A 21,969-nucleotide genomic window follows, 5' to 3' on the forward strand; every position below is an offset into this window, starting at 1 on the left:
ATTGCAGCTTCTGCGCAGTTACTGATCATTTCAACTGTATGTTATGTATGTGTTATGAGACGAATTTTATAACGTGTCTCTGGAAGAGATTTGTGGTCCAGTCAGACTTGCACGATCATTGGGGTAGCTGAGCTGCGAGAGCACTTCGTATGTACCCAAAGACTACCGCTGCTAACTGGTGAGCTAGCTAGTACTAGCTGACTAATGTTAATTCATACGATGTTTCCAGCTAGCAGATATTCAATTCAAGGTAAGTTAGCTAGCTATGCACACGTCGTGTCAATTTCCATGTTCTCTCTCTTGCCTTATGACACATATTGGTCCCCCTAACTTGTCAATGATAGTTATCGAAACTACCTAGCTATAATTTGAGAGTGGCATGCACTGAGATTTTCATAGTAAGATGGGTGACATTAGCTTTGAAATATTTTAACGCTAGCTAGTTAACGTTAGCTATCTCCACTCTGGCACTGTAGCTAACTAGCTAAACCAAATGTAGGGCAAAGTTGAAATCAGATGTGCACATGAACGACTGTCCTTGGGTCAGAATATGGGTCAGAATGTTATTTTAGTATGTGTATAACAAAAATAAATTGGTAGCTACGTTTCCTCTTACATTGTGTGTTTTGAAACCACTCTTATAATAATATAAATATATGCACTTTTGAAAGTAACTTGGCTGGCTAGCTAGCTAACTTTGTAGCTTGCTACAGTTATTGTAACCAATAGAGAGAGGCCAAGACTTTGAGGGCATGGATCCTCCAAAGATTCAGAGGGACAGTTTATGGCTTGATCAGAGGAAGGTGGTCAGAGAGATGATTGACGAAGAGTCTGTTGAGGATCATGTAGAAGGCTAGGTCTTTTTTTTTTCTTTCGTACTGATTTGTTATTACTATATGTGATAACTTATCTTACCAGTACTCTGCTGACAATCTCAGAAAAGAGAGTGCCTATTGACAAATGCACATGCCCATACAAATATATCACAAGCTGCTAGGAAGAATAATAGTGACACATTCAGTTGCGGTGTATTATACAGTTCTGCTGTATAGCCCAATAAACACTCACATGATGACTTCATGATAATTTTTTACTTCTCCTTCAGTTGTGTGATCCATCATAACCAGTGACATGAGTTGCCCAGGCCACCATGAGTGTACTTTTGACTGTGATTGTTAGTACAGTGCATAAGATAACTTGTGTAAAGTACGATCTAACTTAATCAGCTTCCTTGCCAGTCCCAGTCAGCACTGAAAGGATCTGCCTTGTTCTTTGCAGCCCAGAGGTGTATAAAAGCGTTGAAAACAGTGAAAGCAGATCATGCACCTCCACAGCTCTACACATGGAGATGGAAATGCTCGTCCGCAGTAACGCCTCGCATAACATCACACTACACAATCTGCCCCAGGGACAAAGACCCACGATGGGAAGGTACATAACATCACACTGCACATTCTGCCCCAGGGACAAAGACCCATGATGGGAAGGTACATAACATCACACTGCACATTCTGCCCCAGGGACAAAGACCAGCTACGTGAAGGTACATAACATCACACTACACAATCTGCCCCAGGGGCAAAGACCAGCTACGTGAAGGTACATAACATCACATTACACAATCTGCCCCAGGGCCAAAGACCTGTATGGGGGTAATCCTCCTCATCTATGGTTCACCTCATCTATGGCACACTGTCTGAAATGGAATGTATTGCATTATGCAACACCCAAACACCTTTGTTTTTCTCACCTAATCACATGTTAACTTTTAAATAATCTGATATGTGAGTGACTGGGGAATATATTAGGCTTATGTCTTCCTAAAACAAACATTTGTCCTTCAGTGTATACTATTGTAAGTTATTGTTATCACTGTATACTATTTGTAAGTTAAGTTATTGTAACTCTGATGTCAGCGCTACACATTTCCACTTTTGACATTAGATAGTACTACATACTGCTATTCATTCCAGTTTGTCTTACAGAGGCTTGTGTAACCTTGCCCGAGACCTGAAGACTTGTGTGAACTCTCCCAAGCTAATGACTGTCGATGTAGCTCAGTGAGCTAACACAGTTCCAAACCCAGTTGGTGACACACCTATTTGTGTGTGGTGTTTTGTCTCTGTCCAGGTGTGGAGATGGAGCGGTTTGCCGACGAGGCTGATGTGGTGATAGTGGGCGGGGGTCCCGCAGGGCTGTCGGCAGCCATCCGGCTAAAGCAGCTGGCCAATGAGCAGGAGAAGGAGCTGCGTGTCTGCCTGGTGGAGAAGGCCTCTCAGATCGGCGCACACACTCTCTCCGGGGCCTGCCTGGAGCCCAGCGCCCTCAATGAGCTCTTCTCAGACTGGAAGGAGAGAGGGGTATGTTAGTGTGCAGGGCTTAAGACTTTTTCCACTGGTGACACTGTTGCGTCCAACGCACCAATTCTTCAGGTATTAAATGCTCAATATATATATTTTTTTGTTTTATTTAACCAGGTAGGCTAGTTGAGAACAAGTTCTCACTTACAACTGTGACCTGGCCAAGATAAAGCAAAGCAGTGCAACACAAACAACAACACAGAGTTACACATGGAATAAGAAAACATACAGTCAATAACACAATAGAAAAGTCTATATACAGTGTGTGCAAATGAGGTAAGATAAGGAAGGTAAGGCAATAAATAGGCCATAGTGGGGAAATAATTACAATTTAGCAATTAAACACTGGAGTGATAGATGTACAGAAGATGAATGTGCAAATAGAGACACTGGGGTGCAAAGGATAGAAGAAAAAAAACGAGCGTTTACAGTCTAACCAGACACTTAGGTATTTGTAGTTGTCCACATATTCTAATTCAGAACCGTCCAGAGTAGTGATGCTGGATGGGCGGGCAGGTGCGGGCAGCGATCGGTTGCAGAGCATGCATTTAGTTTTACTTGCATTTAAGAGCAGTTGGAGGCCACAGAAGGAGAGTTGTATGGCATTGAATCTCGTCTGGAGGTTAGTTAACACAGTGTCCAAAGAAGGGCCAGAAGTATACAGAACGGTGTCGTCTGCGTGGAGGTGGATCAGAGAATTACCAGCAGCAAGAGCGATATCATTGATGTATACAGAGAAAAGAGTCGGCCCGAGAATTGAACCCTGTGGCACCTCCATAGAGACTGCCAGAGGTTCGGACAACAGGCTCTCCAATTTGACACACTGAACTCTGTCTGAGAAGTAGTTGGTGAGGCAGTCATTTGAGAAACCAAGGTTGTTGAGTCTGCCGATAAGAATGCGATGATTGACAGAGTCGAAAGCCTTGGCCAGGTCGATGAATACAGTATGGTCTCTTATCAATGGCGGTTATGATATCGTTTAGGACCTTGAGCGTGGCTGAGGTGCACCCATGACCAGCTCGGGAACCAGATTGCATAGCGGGGAAGGTACGGTGGGATTCGAAATGGTCGGTGATTTGTTTGTTAACTTGGCTTTCGAATACCTTAGAAAGGCAGGGTAGAATAGATATAGGTCTGTAACAGTTTGGGTCTAGAGTGTCTCCCCCTTTGAAGAGGGGGATGACCGCGGCAGCTTTCCAATCTTTGGGGATCTCAGACGATACCAAAGAGAGGTTGAACAGGCTAGTGATAGGGGTTGCAACAATTGCGGTGGATCATTTCAGAAAGAGGGTCCAGATTGTCTAGCTCGTCTGATTTGTAGGGGTCCAGATTTTGCAGCTCTTTCAGAACATCTGCTATCTGTATTTGGGTGAAGGAGAAATGGGGAGGCTTGGGAAAGTTTCTGTGGGGATGCAGGGCTGTTGACCGGGGTAGGGGTAGCCAGGTGGAAAGCATGGCCAGCCGTAGGAAAATGCTTATTGAAATTCTCAATTATCGTGGATTTATTAGTTGACAGTTTTTTATAGCCTCAGTGCAGTGGGCAGCTGGGAGGAGGTGCTCTTATTCTCCATGGACTTTACAGTGTCCCAGATAATGACCTGTGTCCCATAATGTACCTGCATTCCACATAGAACCAGGCTAATAATGACTAGCCATCTTTAAATTAGCATGCCCTTGCAGGGCTTGACATTTGGGTAAATTTGTTAGTGGCACACTGGGCCAGTGCCAGCTGAAAGCTACTGGCCTGGGAAAGTGGCTGATGCGCATCATTTAAATATTATCTGTAATTTGCATGCTAACCAAGTAGCCTATTATTAATTTGCATGCTGACCAAGTAGCCTATAATACTTACCCTCCATACACAATTTCATTTTAACTTGAGAATATCATATTTACATTTGATTGTTTGCGCAAATGTCATTAAGGCTGTTATTGTTAGCAATTTTATTTTGAACAGACACTCTACAGTTGTTTTTTAGGTTTTTAGGTTATCACTCACAAAAAAAGAAAAAAGAAAATGGATGTTCTAAGTCCACAACAATGCTTAAACCACATCAGGAGACCACTTTTGAGGACTGGGAACAATCAAAAAATCTTAGAGGGTGTAGTTACCCTTTAATTAAATTGCACGCCTTGCAAGAGACCATTGTTTGGCTAGCAGTGTTTTTGTACTGTACAGTGTAGGCTACATGAGATTGCAAAACAAATGTCCCCCAATTGATACAAATCATCATGATATCATTCTGTCAGGTAGGCTTACGTTTAGGTCAACATTTAATTGGGAAGGTGTTTTGGGAAAGCCTTTAGAAATGTCCATTCAAACAGTGCCTGATGACTGAATTGGGCATCGCAAAGATTCAACCACGACTTCGAACCTAACTTTTTGAGTACCTGGTCTGCATATCCATTGCTGTTTGAATAAATACTTTATTTACAAGCAAATTGTGAACCAATAACTAACGTGACCAGCTAAAAAAAAATCACTGCTGCCCTAGCAACCAGTTAAAAGTAGTTTTGAGCCCTGGTTGTGTCATCTCATCTGTCTCTGTTTGGAGTCGTGTTTGTGTGTGTGTGTGTGTGTGTGTGTAGGACCTGTATGCTATCTGTCTCTAGCTTTCAATTTGTCTCTAACTTTCTCCTCTCATCTTCATTCTTGTCCTTAACTCCACTCGCTTTTCTTTCATGTGTGTGTGTATTCCTTACTTCAGGTAATGGAGACAGGCAACGATATCATTCATTAGGTCTAACTGGCAAGCTTATTTGACTGGTGACATCTACTCTGGGTAAATGAGAAATTTTGAGCAAAAACTTATAATATTTGGATTTTCCTTATTTTATTCTATTAGTTATTGCAGAGTTGGTGTCAGTTCACCATACACATTCATGAATTGAATTAAGCTCCTAGTTCCACTGAGAGAATGAGATTTATAAATGAAATGCGGTGTTTCCCCTAGAATTCTTTTCAGCAGCGGTGGCAGAGTTGCTGGGGGGAATGTGTTCTGGGGGGGTTCTTCCCCGGCGGAGCACTGCTGCTAAATGCATTTAGGGGAAAAACTGAAATGCCCTCACAAATCAAATTTTATTTGTCACATGCGCTGAATACAACAGGTTTAGACCTTACTGTGAAATGCTTACTTACAAGCCCTTAACCAACAATGCAGTTCAAGAAATGGAGTTAAGAAAATATTTACTAAAGAAACTAAAGTAAAAAATGAAATTGGAGGCTGCTTCAGTCGGTCTGTTGTAAATGTTACAATATTACAACGTCATTCAGAGGAAAGAAGCATCTTCTCACTGAGTTTACTCTGCAGGAGTTTCTTTCCACTGAGAGAGATTAAATTGAAATTGTCCACATCTCTGCTCTTTAGTAGAACGACTGTGATATTGCAGGGCTGTTGACCGGGGTAGGGGTAGCCAGGTGGAAAGCATGGCCAGCCGTAGGAAAATGCTTATTGAAATTCTCAATTATCGTGGATTTATCAGTTGTGACAGTTTTTGTGCTCTTATTCTCCATGGACTTTACAGTGTCCCAGATAATGACCTGTGTCCCATAATGTACCTGCATTCCACATAGAACCAGGCTAATAATGACTAGCCATCTTTAAATTAGCATATGCAGCATATGCTCAATTCACAGACATCTTGTGTTCGACGGATACACACAGGATATGGACCTGGCATTTTCTTGGTCTTTTTTTCATTCTTCGAGAACTATGAAAGTACATCACAGTCCCAGACAACACTGTGATACTTCCCACTGGAATGTCTTCAAGCAACACAGACTAAAGATAAAGTGCTAACGTTATTTTTGTACTCTTCCCTTAGGCACCCTTGAACACACCAGTGACAGAGGATGTGTTTAGCCTTCTAACCAAGAAATACAGGATCCCTGTCCCAATGTTGCCAGGTAAAGTCACATGCGTGTTTACATGAAATGACACCTCTAGCTTGTCACATGTAAGCTCTGTTATAAACATACAGAAATGATGGTATTAGCTTTGACTGTTCTGTCTGTTTTTGTACAATTGTTTGATTTTTCTATAGGTCTGCCCATGAACAACCATGGGAACTACATTGTGCGGCTGGGCCACTTTGTGCGTTGGTTGGGAGAGCAGGCTGAGGAGCTAGGAGTGGAGATATACCCCGGCTACGCTGCTGCTGAGGTGAGTGAGCCCTGCCCACTCTCTACCTCTCTCACATTTTAAGAAAACACAGGCCATCTTACTAGTGTAGGGTTGACAATTACCGTTGACAAGCTACATTGATCTTTTCTCGAACGTCAGATTTTTCTCTGTGAACATTTACATAATTGGATTCCGTTGTTCAAATATTGGCCGTGATATTTTGAGGCGTTTTCATGCCTGAGATCGATAACTGATTTCACTGCGATGTGTTGACTGGACATGACTGGCTTTCATTGATCGTGTTCGCTTGTATTCTACTTTCAAAAGTGTTTAATTTCTGATTGTGTTTTTTAGGTTTTGTTTCATGAAGATGGAAGTGTGAAAGGAATTGCCACCAATGACGTGGGCATCGCTAAGGATGGTTCGCCAAAGGTAAACTTCTGAAGTACAGTCACTTATTCACCAATGTGAAGCATACAGTATGACTTTGGAAGTTTAGAGTTGGGCTGTGAAAACGGCAAGTTTGATGAAAAACAAGGGAGAATCAGCAGTGAATAGAGTATTTATGACAAGTAGCCTCATCCCTGGTGTATCAGAATAACATGCTCCTCTACATTGCCTCTGCAGGATGTGTTTGAGAGGGGGATGGAACTCCATGCTAAAGTGACACTGTTCGGAGAGGGTTGCCATGGCCACTTGGCCAAGCAGCTCTACAGGCAGTTCAACCTCAGGGAGAACTGTGAACCACAGACCTATGCCATTGGTCTAAAAGAGGTAACTCTCCCTGCCCCCTCAAATCCCAAAGTGTCTTTCTCAAAGTGTATTTTTATTTGGGCAGAATTAAACAAATACTCTATAATTGGTTTTCTGTTTTCAACCAGTCATCCATTACAGATTGAAAGGGTCCATTCATTTATTATAATTTGTAGTAGCTATTATTTAAGTGGATCCAAATTAGAATGGCATATTGATTACATTTTACATTGGAGTCATTTAACAGTTTTTCTGTTTGACCAGGTGTGGCTGATTGATGAGAAGAAGTGGAGACCGGGCAGAGTGGAGCATTCAGTGGGCTGGCCCCTGAACAGGAACACGTACGGCGGCTCCTTCCTCTACCACCTGAACGAGGGTGAGCCACTGGTGGCCTTGGGCATTGTGGTGAGTCCCTGTTATGGTGGCCATTTTGGTTCCTTGATGCCATTTAATGGCAACAGTCAAACTACTAGACATGCTATCACTTTCAAACGGTCTGAACTCTAAATGAAGTAACCTTTTTACCACTGAGATCAGTGTATGTCAATGTACTATACCCATTTATCTTATTGGCCTTTTTAAGGGGATGCTTGTCAGCTTATCATGTGAATCTTAATTAGGCCTAAAACAACAACTTAGGGCTGTTACGGTGACCGTATTACCACCACACCGGCAGTCGTGAGACACGACCGCAGTGACCGCTGAGACAAGACCGCAGTGACCGCTGAGTCACGGTAATCTCCTTTTATGCACTCTGGACATGCATTGGTATGGTACCCAACTCGCTAACCATCAAGTTGCTAATGGTCTGTTACTCAGCGCTCTATTGTCCCTCTAACCACATCAATGCAAATGCCTTCGAAATTCATATCAAACACATAATCAAAATAGTATCATGGTTTTAAAACCCACTGTTAGACGACATTGTTTGACCTCACTGTGATCGATCAATTTGAAGACAGATGTTCAACAGCAGGTTGAAACTGAGTGGAAAACATGGTCGTTGAGGATGTTGTTTCAAAGCCAAACACAACGAAAAGGACAGCGCTTTCTAAGGTGACAATGATTTCAAAGCGTTTAATACGTAGCATGTAGAACATTCGAGCTTATGCAGACTCATAGGCCTATGCAGTGCCTTCAGAAAGCATTCACAATTTATATAAATCAGAATTAAACAACAGTTGGACGGATCCTCTATCCTTCTCAGACTCAACAACTCTGAAGCAACTATCAGCACACCAAAAATAATCACTAAAAACAGAGATCACCCAAGAATAAATATTAGATACTGTTAAACATTCACACGGAGGTAAGCAGCAGGAATGGATGGCTTTCCCATGGAATTCTATTCAACATTTTGGGACAAAGTAGGCCCCCCCTATTTACACAAAGGACAACACACATCATTCAATTCAGGGCTTCCTAGTTCCATGTATCAAATAGTTATTTCAGTTATATTAAAACCAGGAAAATCTGTAGTCACCTGCTGATTTATAGACTCGTAAGTTTAATAAATTGTGACAAATAATAACAAAACTTATAATCAATAGAAAGTCTTACCAGACTTGATACATATCAATCAAACAGGGTTTATTAAAAATTGACACTTACAAACAAATACAAGAACAAGTTTAATACAATACGCAAAAAAACAAGAATGGCCTTTTCTAGTCAACTTCGGAAGCTTTAAACTTTCCAGCTGAAATAATACATTTTAATAAAAATATTGTACTGATCAATGTAGATTAGTTTAAAATACATGCAACTTACATACCACAACATTTTGATTTGAAATCTTTTGGATATCAGCAAACTTGAGGGAATCGTATTTGAGTAAAATGATGTTCATGTAATAGGGAAGATATGCAAAAACTTGCAGAGAGCATATCCAACTGAAAATCTATTAGACAAATATATATGAACTATTGGAACCAAGACTTGGAGGAAAGTGGGGGCGGCAGCGTAGTCTAGTGGTTAGAGCGTTGGATTTGTAACCGAAAGGTTGCAAGTTCAAATTCCCGAGCTGAAAAGGTACAAATCTGTCGTTCTGCCCCTGAACAAGGCAGTTAACCCACTGTTCCTAGGCCATCATTGAAAATAAGAATTTGTTCTTGCCTAGTTAACTTGACTTGCCTACTTAAATAAAGGTCAAATAAAATGTTTAAAGTTGGAGCATAACTAATGAAATTACAGTTAATGAAAATGTACTCTTAATCCAGTATGAACCTAATGTATATCATTTATTATACAAGAGACAAAATTCACAAATTCTACAGCACAACAGCAGAGTCATGACTTAAGTGTAAAACTAATAATGACTCAATAACCCACGCTTTCTAGGAATGTAATAAAGTCTGGAAGTTGTTGGTGGAGATGTGGGTGGAGCTAGAAAGCTGGCTGTATTACAATGTGATCTTACCTTTGTCTGCATATTTGAAGACATGAGATACTTGAAAAAATATATTGAAAAAATGTATACTAAGAACTTGGAAGTCAATCAATCCGCCATCATTTAGACACAATAGAAAAATCAAATGATTTATTATTGAAATGGCATGGGCGACCATACAACTTTAAGGCCAAGTGGCAAACAATAATTCAGACACTAGAGATGGAGATCTGGACAGATTATATGTAGTCTGATGATGACATGTAGTCTGTTTGTTTCTGTAAGTTGTTTTTTGGAGAAGGAAAAAGGGTTATTATAAATAATAATAATAATAATAAGTATTCGCATCCCTTGACTTTTTCTACATTTTGTTGTGTCCCTTTGAGCATGGTGAAGTTATTAAATGCTAACCTAATTGGAAAACTTGGTTTCGTATTTGGTATTTTATTAGGATCCCCATTTGCTGTTGCAAAACCAGCAGCTACTCTTCGTGGCGTCCACCCAAAACATGAAACATAATACAGAATGCCATATAATACAGAACATCAGTAGACAAGAACAGGTCAAGGACAGAACTACTTACATTTCAGTTTGCTTTCCCACAGACACTGGGAGACAAATTCACATTTCAGCAGGACAATAACTTAAATAGGGCTAACCCCATTTAGTCGACTGGTCGAGATTTCTTTAGTCGAGCAGTAGCAAATAAAAAATAAATAAAGAAATCGTGGTGTACAAGAAACCTGTCTGATTTGTGCCTATTTGAGTGGACTGATCCATTGTGGAGGCCGTGGGGGTGGCACAGTCCATCAGTCTAAGACGTGCTACTAAAATTGTATATGGTTATATTATTACACGGTATTATACATTTTATAACATGCACTTTCTCCCACATTGCATAGTGGTTCTAAAAACCATCAGTGCACTGTTAAATTGGTGCCTTTTCCTAGACCATGTTGCTATGTGCATAATAGCAAAGTTAACCAGCATATTGGTGGAGGCAGCAGCAGCGTTAGGGGATGAGAAAACAGTCCTGGCTTTAATTGTCTAAGAAAGTTGGAGAGGAAACCCCAACTTAATTTGATCTATAATCAATAGCCTAACTGTTAAATAAATCATCCAGAAATTAGACAGATCCTACTTCTGTTGTCTGTTTTGAGTGTTTGTTTAATAGCCTACTGATTCCGTGAGCACCAAGCCTCCCGGAACAATTTCCCAATTTGTCTGTTTTTAATCTTTGCTATGCTGTAATAAAGGCTTTAGACTTTTTTTGTTAGACCAGCCTCTGGTATTATTTATCATTTATTTAATTTTTACACTGTTCCAAATTGTCTAAAATTATATTTCTTATAATAATAACCCTCTTTTTTCATTGAGCTACTTAATGTTATTATTATGATCATTATAAGTAATGTCATTATCATTAGTAGGCTTAGTATAGCAGCCTTGTATAACTACCATCTAGCTGTAGGCCTAAGAGTGCGTACTGTTTAGTCTTAATACCGTAGTGTACTCTGGCTTATATTTCAATACATATAGGCTACTGTATCAATAAATAATGTGTTCGTTCATGATGTGACATGCAATCAAGCATTTGTTTTAAAATAAAATAACAAAGCGACCATTGAATAATTAGCATAAACAATAAATAGGCCTAAACCGAATGAATGCAACAGTTTTTAGTCTTTGCTGTGATAAAGGCTTTACACTTTTTTGCAACAGACTCTGTGGTACGCTTATCATTTATTTAGTGTTTACATTGTTCCAAACAGTCAGAAAAATTATATTGTAAACTAACAGCACCTTTTTCTTGATCTCCAGTATTTTCCACAACTAATCAATTTTATTCCACACATCTGACTTCCCCTTTACCTCCTGAGCAACCAGTAAACATTCCCTCGTTTCAAGTTTATTTGTCACATCCATATTGCAGTTACATGTATTATGGTGTTATAACCTTTTTATTACTGTGATTATGATAAGCTATAGGTCAGGTCCTATTGATCGAGTACATGCAATGTTACATGTCACGTAAAAAGAGCAAGGGTTGAGGGAATAGAGAATGATTTTTTTCTAAACAATTGAGTGATTTCGGTAAACAACTTTTCAGTCAAATGGCTATAATTATGTTGCAGCTTCAGCAACACGGAAGGCGCAATACACTGTTGATGTTCTGTGGTAGTTGCTGCAGCAGGAAGAGAGCAATACATCGGGTGCTTGTCACACTGTCACTAGCTGTCTTTTTTTTGTTTTTTTTTACACGTCACAGCAAGTCTGAGCCAGGCCCGGCACAATCAAATCAGTTGCAGTTGGAATCCCTCTAGTCATTTATGTGTCTTAATGATTTAATCAAACAGTTTGCTTAAGGCATCAGACAAGCTCAGTGCGTATAGTTGATTTGTTTAAAACACACAGGATGTATCTAATATATGGAAAAATATGTTTAAAAATTTCAGCCAATTGTCTGTTCTTTCGACCAATCAACTATTATTATTTTTTTCTTTTACTTTTTTTTTCATTGAATATCCAAAAACATACAATATACTTGTAGTGAAGCCCGCTCAACAACTACACCACACCAGTCATCCAACAGACTCCCATTCAGAACGACACAACGAAGCATCCACTGTCAACGCCCTGCTCGAGGGCACGTCGACAGATCTCCCACATTCTTGGTTGACCAAGATTGTAATTTTTTGGGGGGACAGCCCTAAACCTAAAATACAAGGCCAAATACAGTATACACTAGAGTTGCTTATCAAGACTAATGTTATGGCAATTCTTGAAAATGGTTGTCTATCAATAATCAGAATTTTTAATAGAATAATGTGCAAATATTGTACAATCCAAGTGTGCAAAGCTCTTAGACTTACCCAGGAAGACTCACAGCGGTAATCACTGTGTAAAAAAAACTTGAATTAAAATAACGATTGTGCTGTTATACGGTAGCGTAGTAGCTTATCGCCTGTTACGCAAAAACATACAAAATATAAACAGATTTAAGATGTCTTTGGCACATAATTGGTGTAGCCTAATACAATTTTTTTATTTTTTTTTATTTTATTTTTTACAAATTCTAGTAATCGCATTTGAGTGTGGACTGTAATAGTATGCGTTCTGGATGGACTGGTTATCTTATGTTACGCTCCAAACGTTCTATGCATGAGTCTGGGAGAGAATATATACTGTAGGCCTAGGAGATGCTGTTGGTTCATTTATTGTGCAGGGCGGCTTACAGAGTTAGCCTACAATGATAGTGAATTTGTATTTGATGTTGAATAGCCTAGTAATAATATATTTTCATAATTAATAGGCTGACACATTTTACATTTACAGTGGGGCGAAAAAGTATTTAGTCAGCCACCAATTGTGCAAGTTCTCCCACTTAAAAAGATGAGAGAGGCCTGTAATTTTCATCATAGGTACACTTCAACTATGACAGACAAAATGAGAAGAAAACAATCCAGGAAATCACATTGTAGGATTTTTAATGAATTTATTTGCAAATTATGGTGGAAAATAAGTATTTGGTCACCTACAAACAAGCAAGATTTCTGGCTCTCACAGACCTTCTTTAAGAGGCTCCTCTGTCCTCCACTCGTTACCTGTATTAATGGCACCTGTTTGAACTTGTTATCAGTATAAAAGACACCTGTCCACAACCTCAAACAGTCACACTCCGAACTCCACTATGGCCAAGACCAAAGACCTGTCAAAGGACACCAGAAACAAAATTGTAGACCTGCACCAGGCTGGGAAGACTGAATCTGCAATAGGTAAGCAGCTTGGTTTGAAGAAATCAACTGTGGGAGCAATTATTAGGAAATGGAAGACATACAAGACCACTGATAATCTCCCTCGATCTGGGGCTCCACGCAAGATCTCACCCCGTGGGGTCAAAATGATCACAAGAACGGTGAGCAAAAATCCCAGAACCACACGGGGGGACCTAGTGAATGACCTGCAGAGAGCTGGGACCAAAGTAACAAAGCCTACCATCAGCAAGGGCATTGAAGATAAAACGTGGCTGGGTCTTTCAGCATGACAATGATCCCAAACACACCGCCCGGGAAATGAAGGAGTGGCTTCGTAAGAAGCATTTCAAGGTCCTGGAGTGGCCTAGCCAGTCTCCAGATCTCAACCCTATAGAAAATCTTTGGAGGGAGTTGAAAGTCTGTGTTGCCCAGCAACAGCCCCAAAACATCACTGCTCTAGAGGAGATCTGCATGGAGGAATGGGCCAAAATACCAGCAACAGTGTGGGAAACCCTTGTGAAGACTTACAGAAAACGTTTGACCTCTGTCATTGCCAACAAAGGGTATATAACAAAGTATTGAGAAACTTTTGTTATTGACCAAATACTTATTTTTCCACCATAATTTGCAAATAAATTCATTTAAAAAATCCTACAATGTGATTTTCTGGATTTTTTTCTCTCATTTTGTCTGTCATAGTTGAAGTGTACCTATGATGAAAATTACAGGCCTCTCTCATATATTTAAGTGGGAGAACTTGCACAATTGGTGGCTGACTAAATACTTTTTTGCCCCACTGTAGCTACAGAATATCTCCATCTCTCCTCGCTCTCCTTCATTCCTTTCTCGAGTGCCCAGAAAGAGGGGCTGTCAACAGTTTAATGAAATGTGTTTCGTTGTCAAAACGTGTTACTATTGATGTTTCTGAACATATTTCACTTGGTTACCTGGCATGATTAAAAAACTAACCGTGGGAAAGCGGCCTCCATTCGCTATTTGGGTGCATACGGATGTATTTTGGCCCCTGCACCTGTTCCTATCCATTTGATGGGCCATTCTAAATCGAAACTAATTTTACATATAAGTAAAGACAAAATTACATTGAGAATAGTCTGGAGGGTGAAAATATGATCACTTGATGAGAGAACAGCATGTGCAACCTGGGGCAAGCTTTTTTGCGACTTTCTCAAATCATCAATAGCCTATAGTCGCACCATGCAGCCCATATATGTTTGGATTTCTAAGACATTCTAAGGTTTGTATAATTCACAACTAGAGTTGCTAAATAACTCTAAATGTAGCGTATAGGACCTGTTTAAAGTTATCACTGTTACGCACAACATAGCCACTTTATATGCACAGCCCTACTTGAGATGCACAGCCCTACTTGAGATGTGTATAGTTAACTTTTATGTAGATCATACATTGAGGTCAAAATGTTGAATGTTGTGTATTACCCCACTCCCAGGTTGGGCTTGACTACACCAACCCATACCTCAGCCCTTTCAGAGAGTTCCAGCGATGGAAGCACCACCCCTTCATTGCCAAGACCCTGGAGGGAGGGAACAGAATCGCTTATGGAGCCAGGGCGCTCAATGAGGGAGGCTATCAGGTGTGTGTGTGTCGTATATATTATTTATGAACTACTGTGGCACTGTGCATGCTTCAGTGACGATAGCTGTTTCCATTAACATGTCCATTTTCTTTTCTATAATTTATTTTAGAGAGTTTGCATAGAAAGTAATGTGACAATTGCCTGCTATGGTGCGTTTCCATTGGACTGTCTTGTGTCAATTAAAACAGCTGGACTTAATGATGTAAATAAGTCGCAAAAAAACAATCCTGTGTTGCATAAAAGTGATTGAAGTGTTTCCATTATTAATTTAGATGTTGTGCATTAATAAATTGGGGACAGCCTGTATGCCCTCTTACCTATATGTCTCAGGTATAGCCCCCAAAAGTCTAAGAATGAACTAATATCATCCATATTCTAATAAATCTCATGTGCTAACTTGCACTTCTTCAGATCTGAAATAATTGGATGGTGAAACTTGCCAGCCAACCAGAAATGCAAGGTGAAGCAATCCTTATCCTGCAAATAAACACTTTTTATAGTTGAACATTTTGATTTTAGCAAGCAGTAGCATTGTAGCAGTACAATTCAATGTGGAGTGGAGCTTTATAGTTATGTGATGACATCATGTGCCCCATGTACCTTGAAATTAGTAATCAGTCATCAGTTTCCATTATAAAGAAAGTTTCACAAAAGAAAAATCCATCCCTGTCAAACAGATAAAAATGTTTTAGATTTTTTTTAAAAACATTTTAGCGACATTGCTTGGGTCAATGGAAACCTGGCTACTGTGTGTCTTGGCAGCAAAAATGGGAAATGCATCAATCTGATGTCAGGTTTTCCACTGGTTCTGAGGGTTCATTCAAGATTATAATCTTACCTGTCTGTTCTTCCATCCAGTGCCTACCTAAAGTGACATTCCCTGGGGGGATGCTTATCGGATGCAGTCCAGGCTTCATGAACGTACCAAAGATTAAAGGCACCCACACGGCCATGAAGAGTGGCATGCTGGCCGCAGAGGCCATCTTCCCCAAAGTCACAGCCAAGGACCTAGCATCTGAAACTGCAGGTAGCCTAACTGCTGGGGGTGGGGGGGGACCATTGTGAGCATCTCATATTTCCATGGTGATCATATTATTTTGTAGGCCAAAGCAATTGGACTCCACAAACCTTTTCATGAGAAGACCGATTTTCGGGATATCGCCTGGTCTGACAAACACCACTGTAGCTCAGCCACCTTCCACCTCAGATGCGGAAGGCCCACATAAGCGAATGCGGTGGATTAAGATGCAGCCCATACCAAAAAAACACATCTAGCTTAAACAGACAGATTTTGATGGGGATTTTGTTATTGTGGTAATTAGATTGACGCACGGGGACTCTTAAGGATTAAGCCAGACCAAAACCCTTTCCTTTGATTAAATGCACACACACCTCTCGTTAATTGAGGTGAAACATAAGGCACATTTCAACACAATAAAATATGCACTTAATACACTATTAAAGAGTGTAATTTGTTGACGAGACTCTTATCACTAATGCCAATAGGAGAACAATGATGTTAATTGCTTCTTTCCAGTTTAATTTTTGTATGTACATGAATGGGATTTTTACACAAAAAGTAAATGAGCAGTTTAATTTGTGGGTGATATTCTAACATCTGCTTTACAATGAGTTTATCTGATGTCCTCTAGGACTTCATGTACCTGAATATGAGGACAATTTAAAGAAGTCTTGGATCTGGAAAGAGCTGTACTCAGTAAGGAACATCAGGCCCTCATTCCACAACTACTTTGGGCTGTACGGGGGCATGGTCTACACCGGTGTCTTCTATTGGATACTCAGAGGGAAGGAGCCATGGACACTGAAACATGCAGGTACAACATTGAGGTTGTTTTGTATGATACGCTCATCAGATGGTTATATAGCAACTCTTTAACTTCTTATGGCTGGGGGCAGTATTGAGTAGCTTGGATGAATAAGGTGCCCAGAGTAAACTGCCTGCTACTCAGTCCCAGAAGCTAAGATATGCTAGATAATGAATCTAGTACTGAAAGCATAAGCTACAGCTAGCTAGCACTGCAGTGCATAAAATGTGGTGAGTAGTTGACAAAAGAGAAAGACAATAGTACAGTCTTGAACAAATTTCCCCCAAAAAATTGAGAAGCAAAGAGATATTTAAATGTGAGAAAAAGTAAGAATAAAAAGTAGCCCTCTCTTGGATGCTAGTCTTTCTGTTTAAGTCAATTTGTCTTTGGACAAGGCAACAGCAAAATCATGCTCACAGGCTGAGTGCATTGCCTCAGGGAACAAACCAAGGTTATTTTATCTGGTCTGCCCTATAAGGTTTGATAACTTCCAACTATTTTACCCTAGGCCTGGACTCGGCCCAGCTGAGACCGGCTAAGGAGTGCACGGCCATCGAGTACCCCAAGCCCGACGGCAAGCTGAGCTTCGACCTGCTCTCCTCGGTGGCTCTAAGTGGCACCAACCACGAGGGGGACCAGCCCCCCCACCTTACCCTGAAGGACGACAGTGTCCCCGTGGCCAACAACCTGGCCATCTACGATGGGCCTGAGCAGCGCTTCTGTCCAGCAGGTACCACTGATGCACAGTTATACATCCATCCTTCGCCCATACACCATAGGAGCATCACTTAGATCTTAAAGGGTTGGATAGGTATGAGAAATATGTTAAGGGTTGTGTTCCAGGTTGCAGTAGTGTAAAAATACTTCAAAGTACTACTTGTGTTTTTTGGGGTATCTGCACTTTACTATTTATATTTTTGGCAACTTTTACTTCACTACATTCCTAAAGAAAATATTGTACTTTTTACTCCATACATTTTCCCTGACACCCAAAAGAACTCTACATTTTGAATGCTTAGCAGAACAGGACAATTGTCAGATTCATGCACTTATCAAGAGAACATGTGGTTATCCCTACTGCCTTATGTTCTGGCAGACTCAAAAAACACACATACATCTTTTGTAAATAATGTCTGAGTGTTGGAGTGTGACCCTGGCTATCCATACATTTTAAAAACAAGAAAATGGTGCCGTCTGGTTTGCTTAATATAAGGAATTTGACATTATTTATACTTTTACTTTTGATACGTAAGTATATTTTAGCAATTAAATGTACTTTTCATATTTAAGTATATTTAAAACCAAATACTTTCAGACTTTTAATCGAGTAGTATTTTACTGGGTGACTTTCACTTTTACTTCAGTAATTTGCTATTAATCCACCTCTGCCAGGTTGTCTTCTATTGCAGTCGTGCTTCGCGTCTCTGAAGATTGCTGTGTAATATTACTGTGGTGCCTCCAGGCGTTTTGAGATACAAATGAGTGGATTTGGCTATTCCAGTCACACCCGTTGCCGACAGGTGTATATGACTGATGTATAGAATCAAGCACACAGCCATGCAATCTACATAGACAAACATTGGCGTAGAATGGCCTTACTGAAGAGCTCAGTGACTTTCAACGTGGGACAGTTGTAGGATGCCACCTTTCTAACAAGTTTGTTTGTCAAATTTCTGCCCTGCTGCACCGGTCAACTGTAAGTGCTGTTATTGTGAAGTGGAAACGTCCAGGAGCAACAACGGCTCTGCCGTGAAGTGGTGGGCCACACAAAGTCACTGAACAGGACCACTGAGTGCTGAAGCGCGTAAAAATCGCCTGTCTCCGGTTTGTCGGGAGCGTCATAAAATTGATTTCCATGGCCGAACAGCCGCACGCAAGCCTAAGATCACCATGCGCAATGCCAAGCGTCGGCTGGAGTGGTGTAAAGCTCGCTGCCATTGGACTATGGGGCAGTGGAAACACGTTCTCTGGAGTGAAGAATCACGCTTCACCATCTGGCAGTGTGACGGACGAATCTGGGTTTGGTGGATGCCAGGAGAACGCTACCTGCCCGACTACATAGTGCCAACTGTAAAGTTTGGTGGATGAGGAATAATGGCCTGGGGCTGTTTTTATAGTTTGGGCTAGGCCCCTTAGTTCCAGTGAAGGGATATATCGTAACGCTACAGCATACAATTACATTCTAGACGGTTCTGTTCTTCCAACTTTGTAGCAACAGTTTGGAGAAGCCAGGTCTAATCGCTCCATATTAATGCCCATGATTTTGGAATGAGATGTTTGACGAGCAGGTGTCCACATACTTTTGTAGTGTATGATCATCTGTGCAGCATGACTGCAATGAGGACGACCTGGAACATGCCCAATAACTCCAAGTAGGAGGTATGGGGCATAATTGGATATTACCAAAGATTGATTATTATATTGACAAGATAGACGTGACCGCTCTAACAATGGTAATACATGTCCTCAAACATGGAATGCAGGCGGGAGGAGGCAAGATCAGGTGGGACCATTCTAGCCAATGAGAAGGCTAGAACGCGTGTGAAAAATTGACCATGGTGATGAAGGACTCATCTTTGGATCTGTGCCATTATGCAGGGCTGCCCAACCCTCTTCCTGGAGATCTACTGTCCTGTAGGTTTTCAGTCCAAACCTAATTTTGCGTATCTGACTCAGCTAGTTAAGGTCTTATTGAGCAGCTAATTAGTAGAATCAGGTATGTTAAAAAAGGGTTGGACTGAAAACCCACAGGACGGTACATCTCCAGGAAGAGGGTTGGGCAGCCCTGCATTATAGTGTCTGTGGCAGCATAGTAGTCAATTTTCTTCTTCATTGGCTGATTGCTCCCAGCTCATAGGAATCCCCACCCAGTTGACTACTTTAAAATGGTGGAAGCCCTCTATGGCAATGTCCATGCTAAAAAGGGTTATATCCATGAGTTCTCGATCTCTATTACAACAGGCAAAACTCTGATCTAAAGTAGTATTTATATTTTCCAAAGTTGCCGAAATGCCACGTGTGTCCACTTATCAGTGCATTCATTACAACCTAACCATTATGAAACTTATGTTAGATTTTTTTTAAACTCACGTAGCGCATTAGCAATACATTATTTGTTAACCAAATTCGTCACTCTCATTGGCCTCCATACTAAAATGCCTCACTTGGTGGTAGGGTTGCAAAGGAACGAAAAGTTAAGCCTGGGAATTTGGGGGAATTTTTCTTAAATTCATCAAAAAAGGTAGCTTTTTAGTATAGTGGCATATTTTGGTTAAACTATCCCCAATTCAATGGAATTGAAAACTTCGCATGCACAGCGCACTCTTCCATCACATGTACAGCTGATTCTCAAGATCTTGCACACTACTGAGATGCTTTGAGCCCACACTAGTACACTGTCTGAGCAAAGGACTACACCCTTTCTGGTAAGTTCTTTTGTTAGCTAGTAAATAGTAGCCTACAGCAAAGTGTGTTTAAATAATTTCTAACTTGTTAATAATTTCTGCTTGTTCATTTTTGCTACCATGTGGGTTTTAGCTTGCTTGAGCCTGCTAACTGAGTGTTAATTCTAAAACATTTATCTTACAAAGGAGTTGTTTAATCTAACCGCTTAACTATTTATCTGTACATGGAATTGTATTTAGTTTATTTTTTACTCATTTTTCCCCCTAATCTTTACAGGAAAATGCCACGGGCACTATCTGATGTGTGGAGACATTTCACCGCAGCTAATGTAGGATGAAAAGCTCTGTATATTTGAAAATACTGTGCCAAATCATATGTGAAGAATGCAACAAAGATGCAGAATCATCTGGCCAAGTGCATAAAGTTCCCTCAGCGCTCACAACAAGCAACCTCTGACAAGTCATTCTACTTCAATTCGAGGTGAAAATTATGAATCAGACACCTTATTGGTATCAACAGCTCATGTTCCTCCTGGAATCCGATGGTTTTTTTACTCAATGGGGGAATGTAGTCAGAGAGATGCTGATGAATGTCTTGCTCGAGCTGTGTATAAAACTGGTTCACCTCTGCTGCTCACAAGCAATGTGTATTCGAAGAGATTTCTGAATGTTCTTCGCCCAGCATACAACCTTCCAACCAGACATTGTTTATATACATTGTTTATATACTCATTTGCTGAATGCAGAATTCAAGAGTTCAAGTGAAGGTCAAGCAAACCATAGACTGTATTTTAACCATCTCTAATGGGTGGTCAAATGTTTGTGGACAATAAATAATTAACTAGACCGCCACCCCTCAACCAGTATTCTACAAGAGCACAGACACAAAGAACAACAGACACACCAGTCTCTACATTGCAGATGAGCTGAAGGCAGTCATCAATGACCATGGACCACAGAAGGTATTTGCACTGGTGACTATGCTGCGAACATGAAGGATGCTTGGTCTAAAGTGGAGGAGTCCTACCCTCACAACACACCCATTGGCTGTGCTGCTCATGCATTGAATCTGCTCCTCAAGGACATCATGGCGCTGAAAACAATGGATACACTCTACAAGAGAGCCAAGGAAATGGTTAGGTATAGCAGCAATCTACCTCACCAAGCAAAGTGAGAATAAGAGGACCACATTGAAGCTGCCCAGCAACACCTGTTGTTGTGGTGTTGTCATCATGTTTGACAGTTTCCTGGAGGGGAAGGGGTATCTTCAAGAAATGGCCATATCACAGTCTGTCGATATAGCCCCCCCCCATCAAGAAGCCTGAAACTCCTGAAACCTATAGTAGTAGCCATTGCACGGATTGAGGGAGACGATGCCATCCTGTCTGATGTTCAGACTCTGCTTGCAGGTGAAAGAGAAGAAATCCATACTGCTCTGCCTACCTCACTGTTGCTCCAAGCAGAGGAAACTGCAGTTCTGAAATACATCAAAAAGCGTGAACTTCTGCCTGAAGCCCATACACCTCCCAGCGTACATGCTGGACCCCAAGTATGCTGGCAAATTTGAGGCTTTTTGAGCCTGACAAAAAGCCATCCTCAAAAAGGTTGGAAAGTGACAGTGAAGATGAGGCCTCAGAGTCTGATGTTCAAGAGGTGGACATTGAGGAGGTCCAGGAAGAAGACCTGGAAGCCTGAGAGGAAGACAACCAAAGCTTTAGTTTCTAGACTATTATTAACATTATT

At 40.8% G+C, this 21,969-nt stretch overlaps 1 protein-coding gene across 2 annotated transcripts in view; it reads left to right on the plus strand.

Moving 5' to 3' along the window:
• Positions 1-21,969, plus strand: part of LOC139366364 (electron transfer flavoprotein-ubiquinone oxidoreductase, mitochondrial-like) — a 25,617-nt gene continuing 3,648 nt past the window's right edge. Inside the window, exons 1-12 of one of the 2 annotated variants that reach the window (XM_071103755.1) lie at positions 1-250; positions 1,279-1,431; positions 2,131-2,360; positions 6,186-6,267; positions 6,405-6,523; positions 6,839-6,916; positions 7,112-7,258; positions 7,502-7,642; positions 14,850-14,993; positions 15,855-16,023; positions 16,649-16,831; positions 17,331-17,552. In XM_071103755.1, the coding sequence (XP_070959856.1) occupies positions 205-250; positions 1,279-1,431; positions 2,131-2,360; positions 6,186-6,267; positions 6,405-6,523; positions 6,839-6,916; positions 7,112-7,258; positions 7,502-7,642; positions 14,850-14,993; positions 15,855-16,023; positions 16,649-16,831; positions 17,331-17,552 (1,714 nt within the window). In that variant the 5' untranslated portion in view covers positions 1-204. The remainder of the gene's footprint in view (positions 251-1,278; positions 1,432-2,130; positions 2,361-6,185; positions 6,268-6,404; positions 6,524-6,838; positions 6,917-7,111; positions 7,259-7,501; positions 7,643-14,849; positions 14,994-15,854; positions 16,024-16,648; positions 16,832-17,330; positions 17,553-21,969) is intronic. The other variant, XM_071103756.1, reaches the window with a different exon arrangement.

Source organism: Oncorhynchus clarkii, chromosome 14 (genome assembly GCF_045791955.1).
Source record: "Oncorhynchus clarkii lewisi isolate Uvic-CL-2024 chromosome 14, UVic_Ocla_1.0, whole genome shotgun sequence".
In the NCBI taxonomy this organism is placed as follows: domain Eukaryota; kingdom Metazoa; phylum Chordata; class Actinopteri; order Salmoniformes; family Salmonidae; genus Oncorhynchus; species Oncorhynchus clarkii.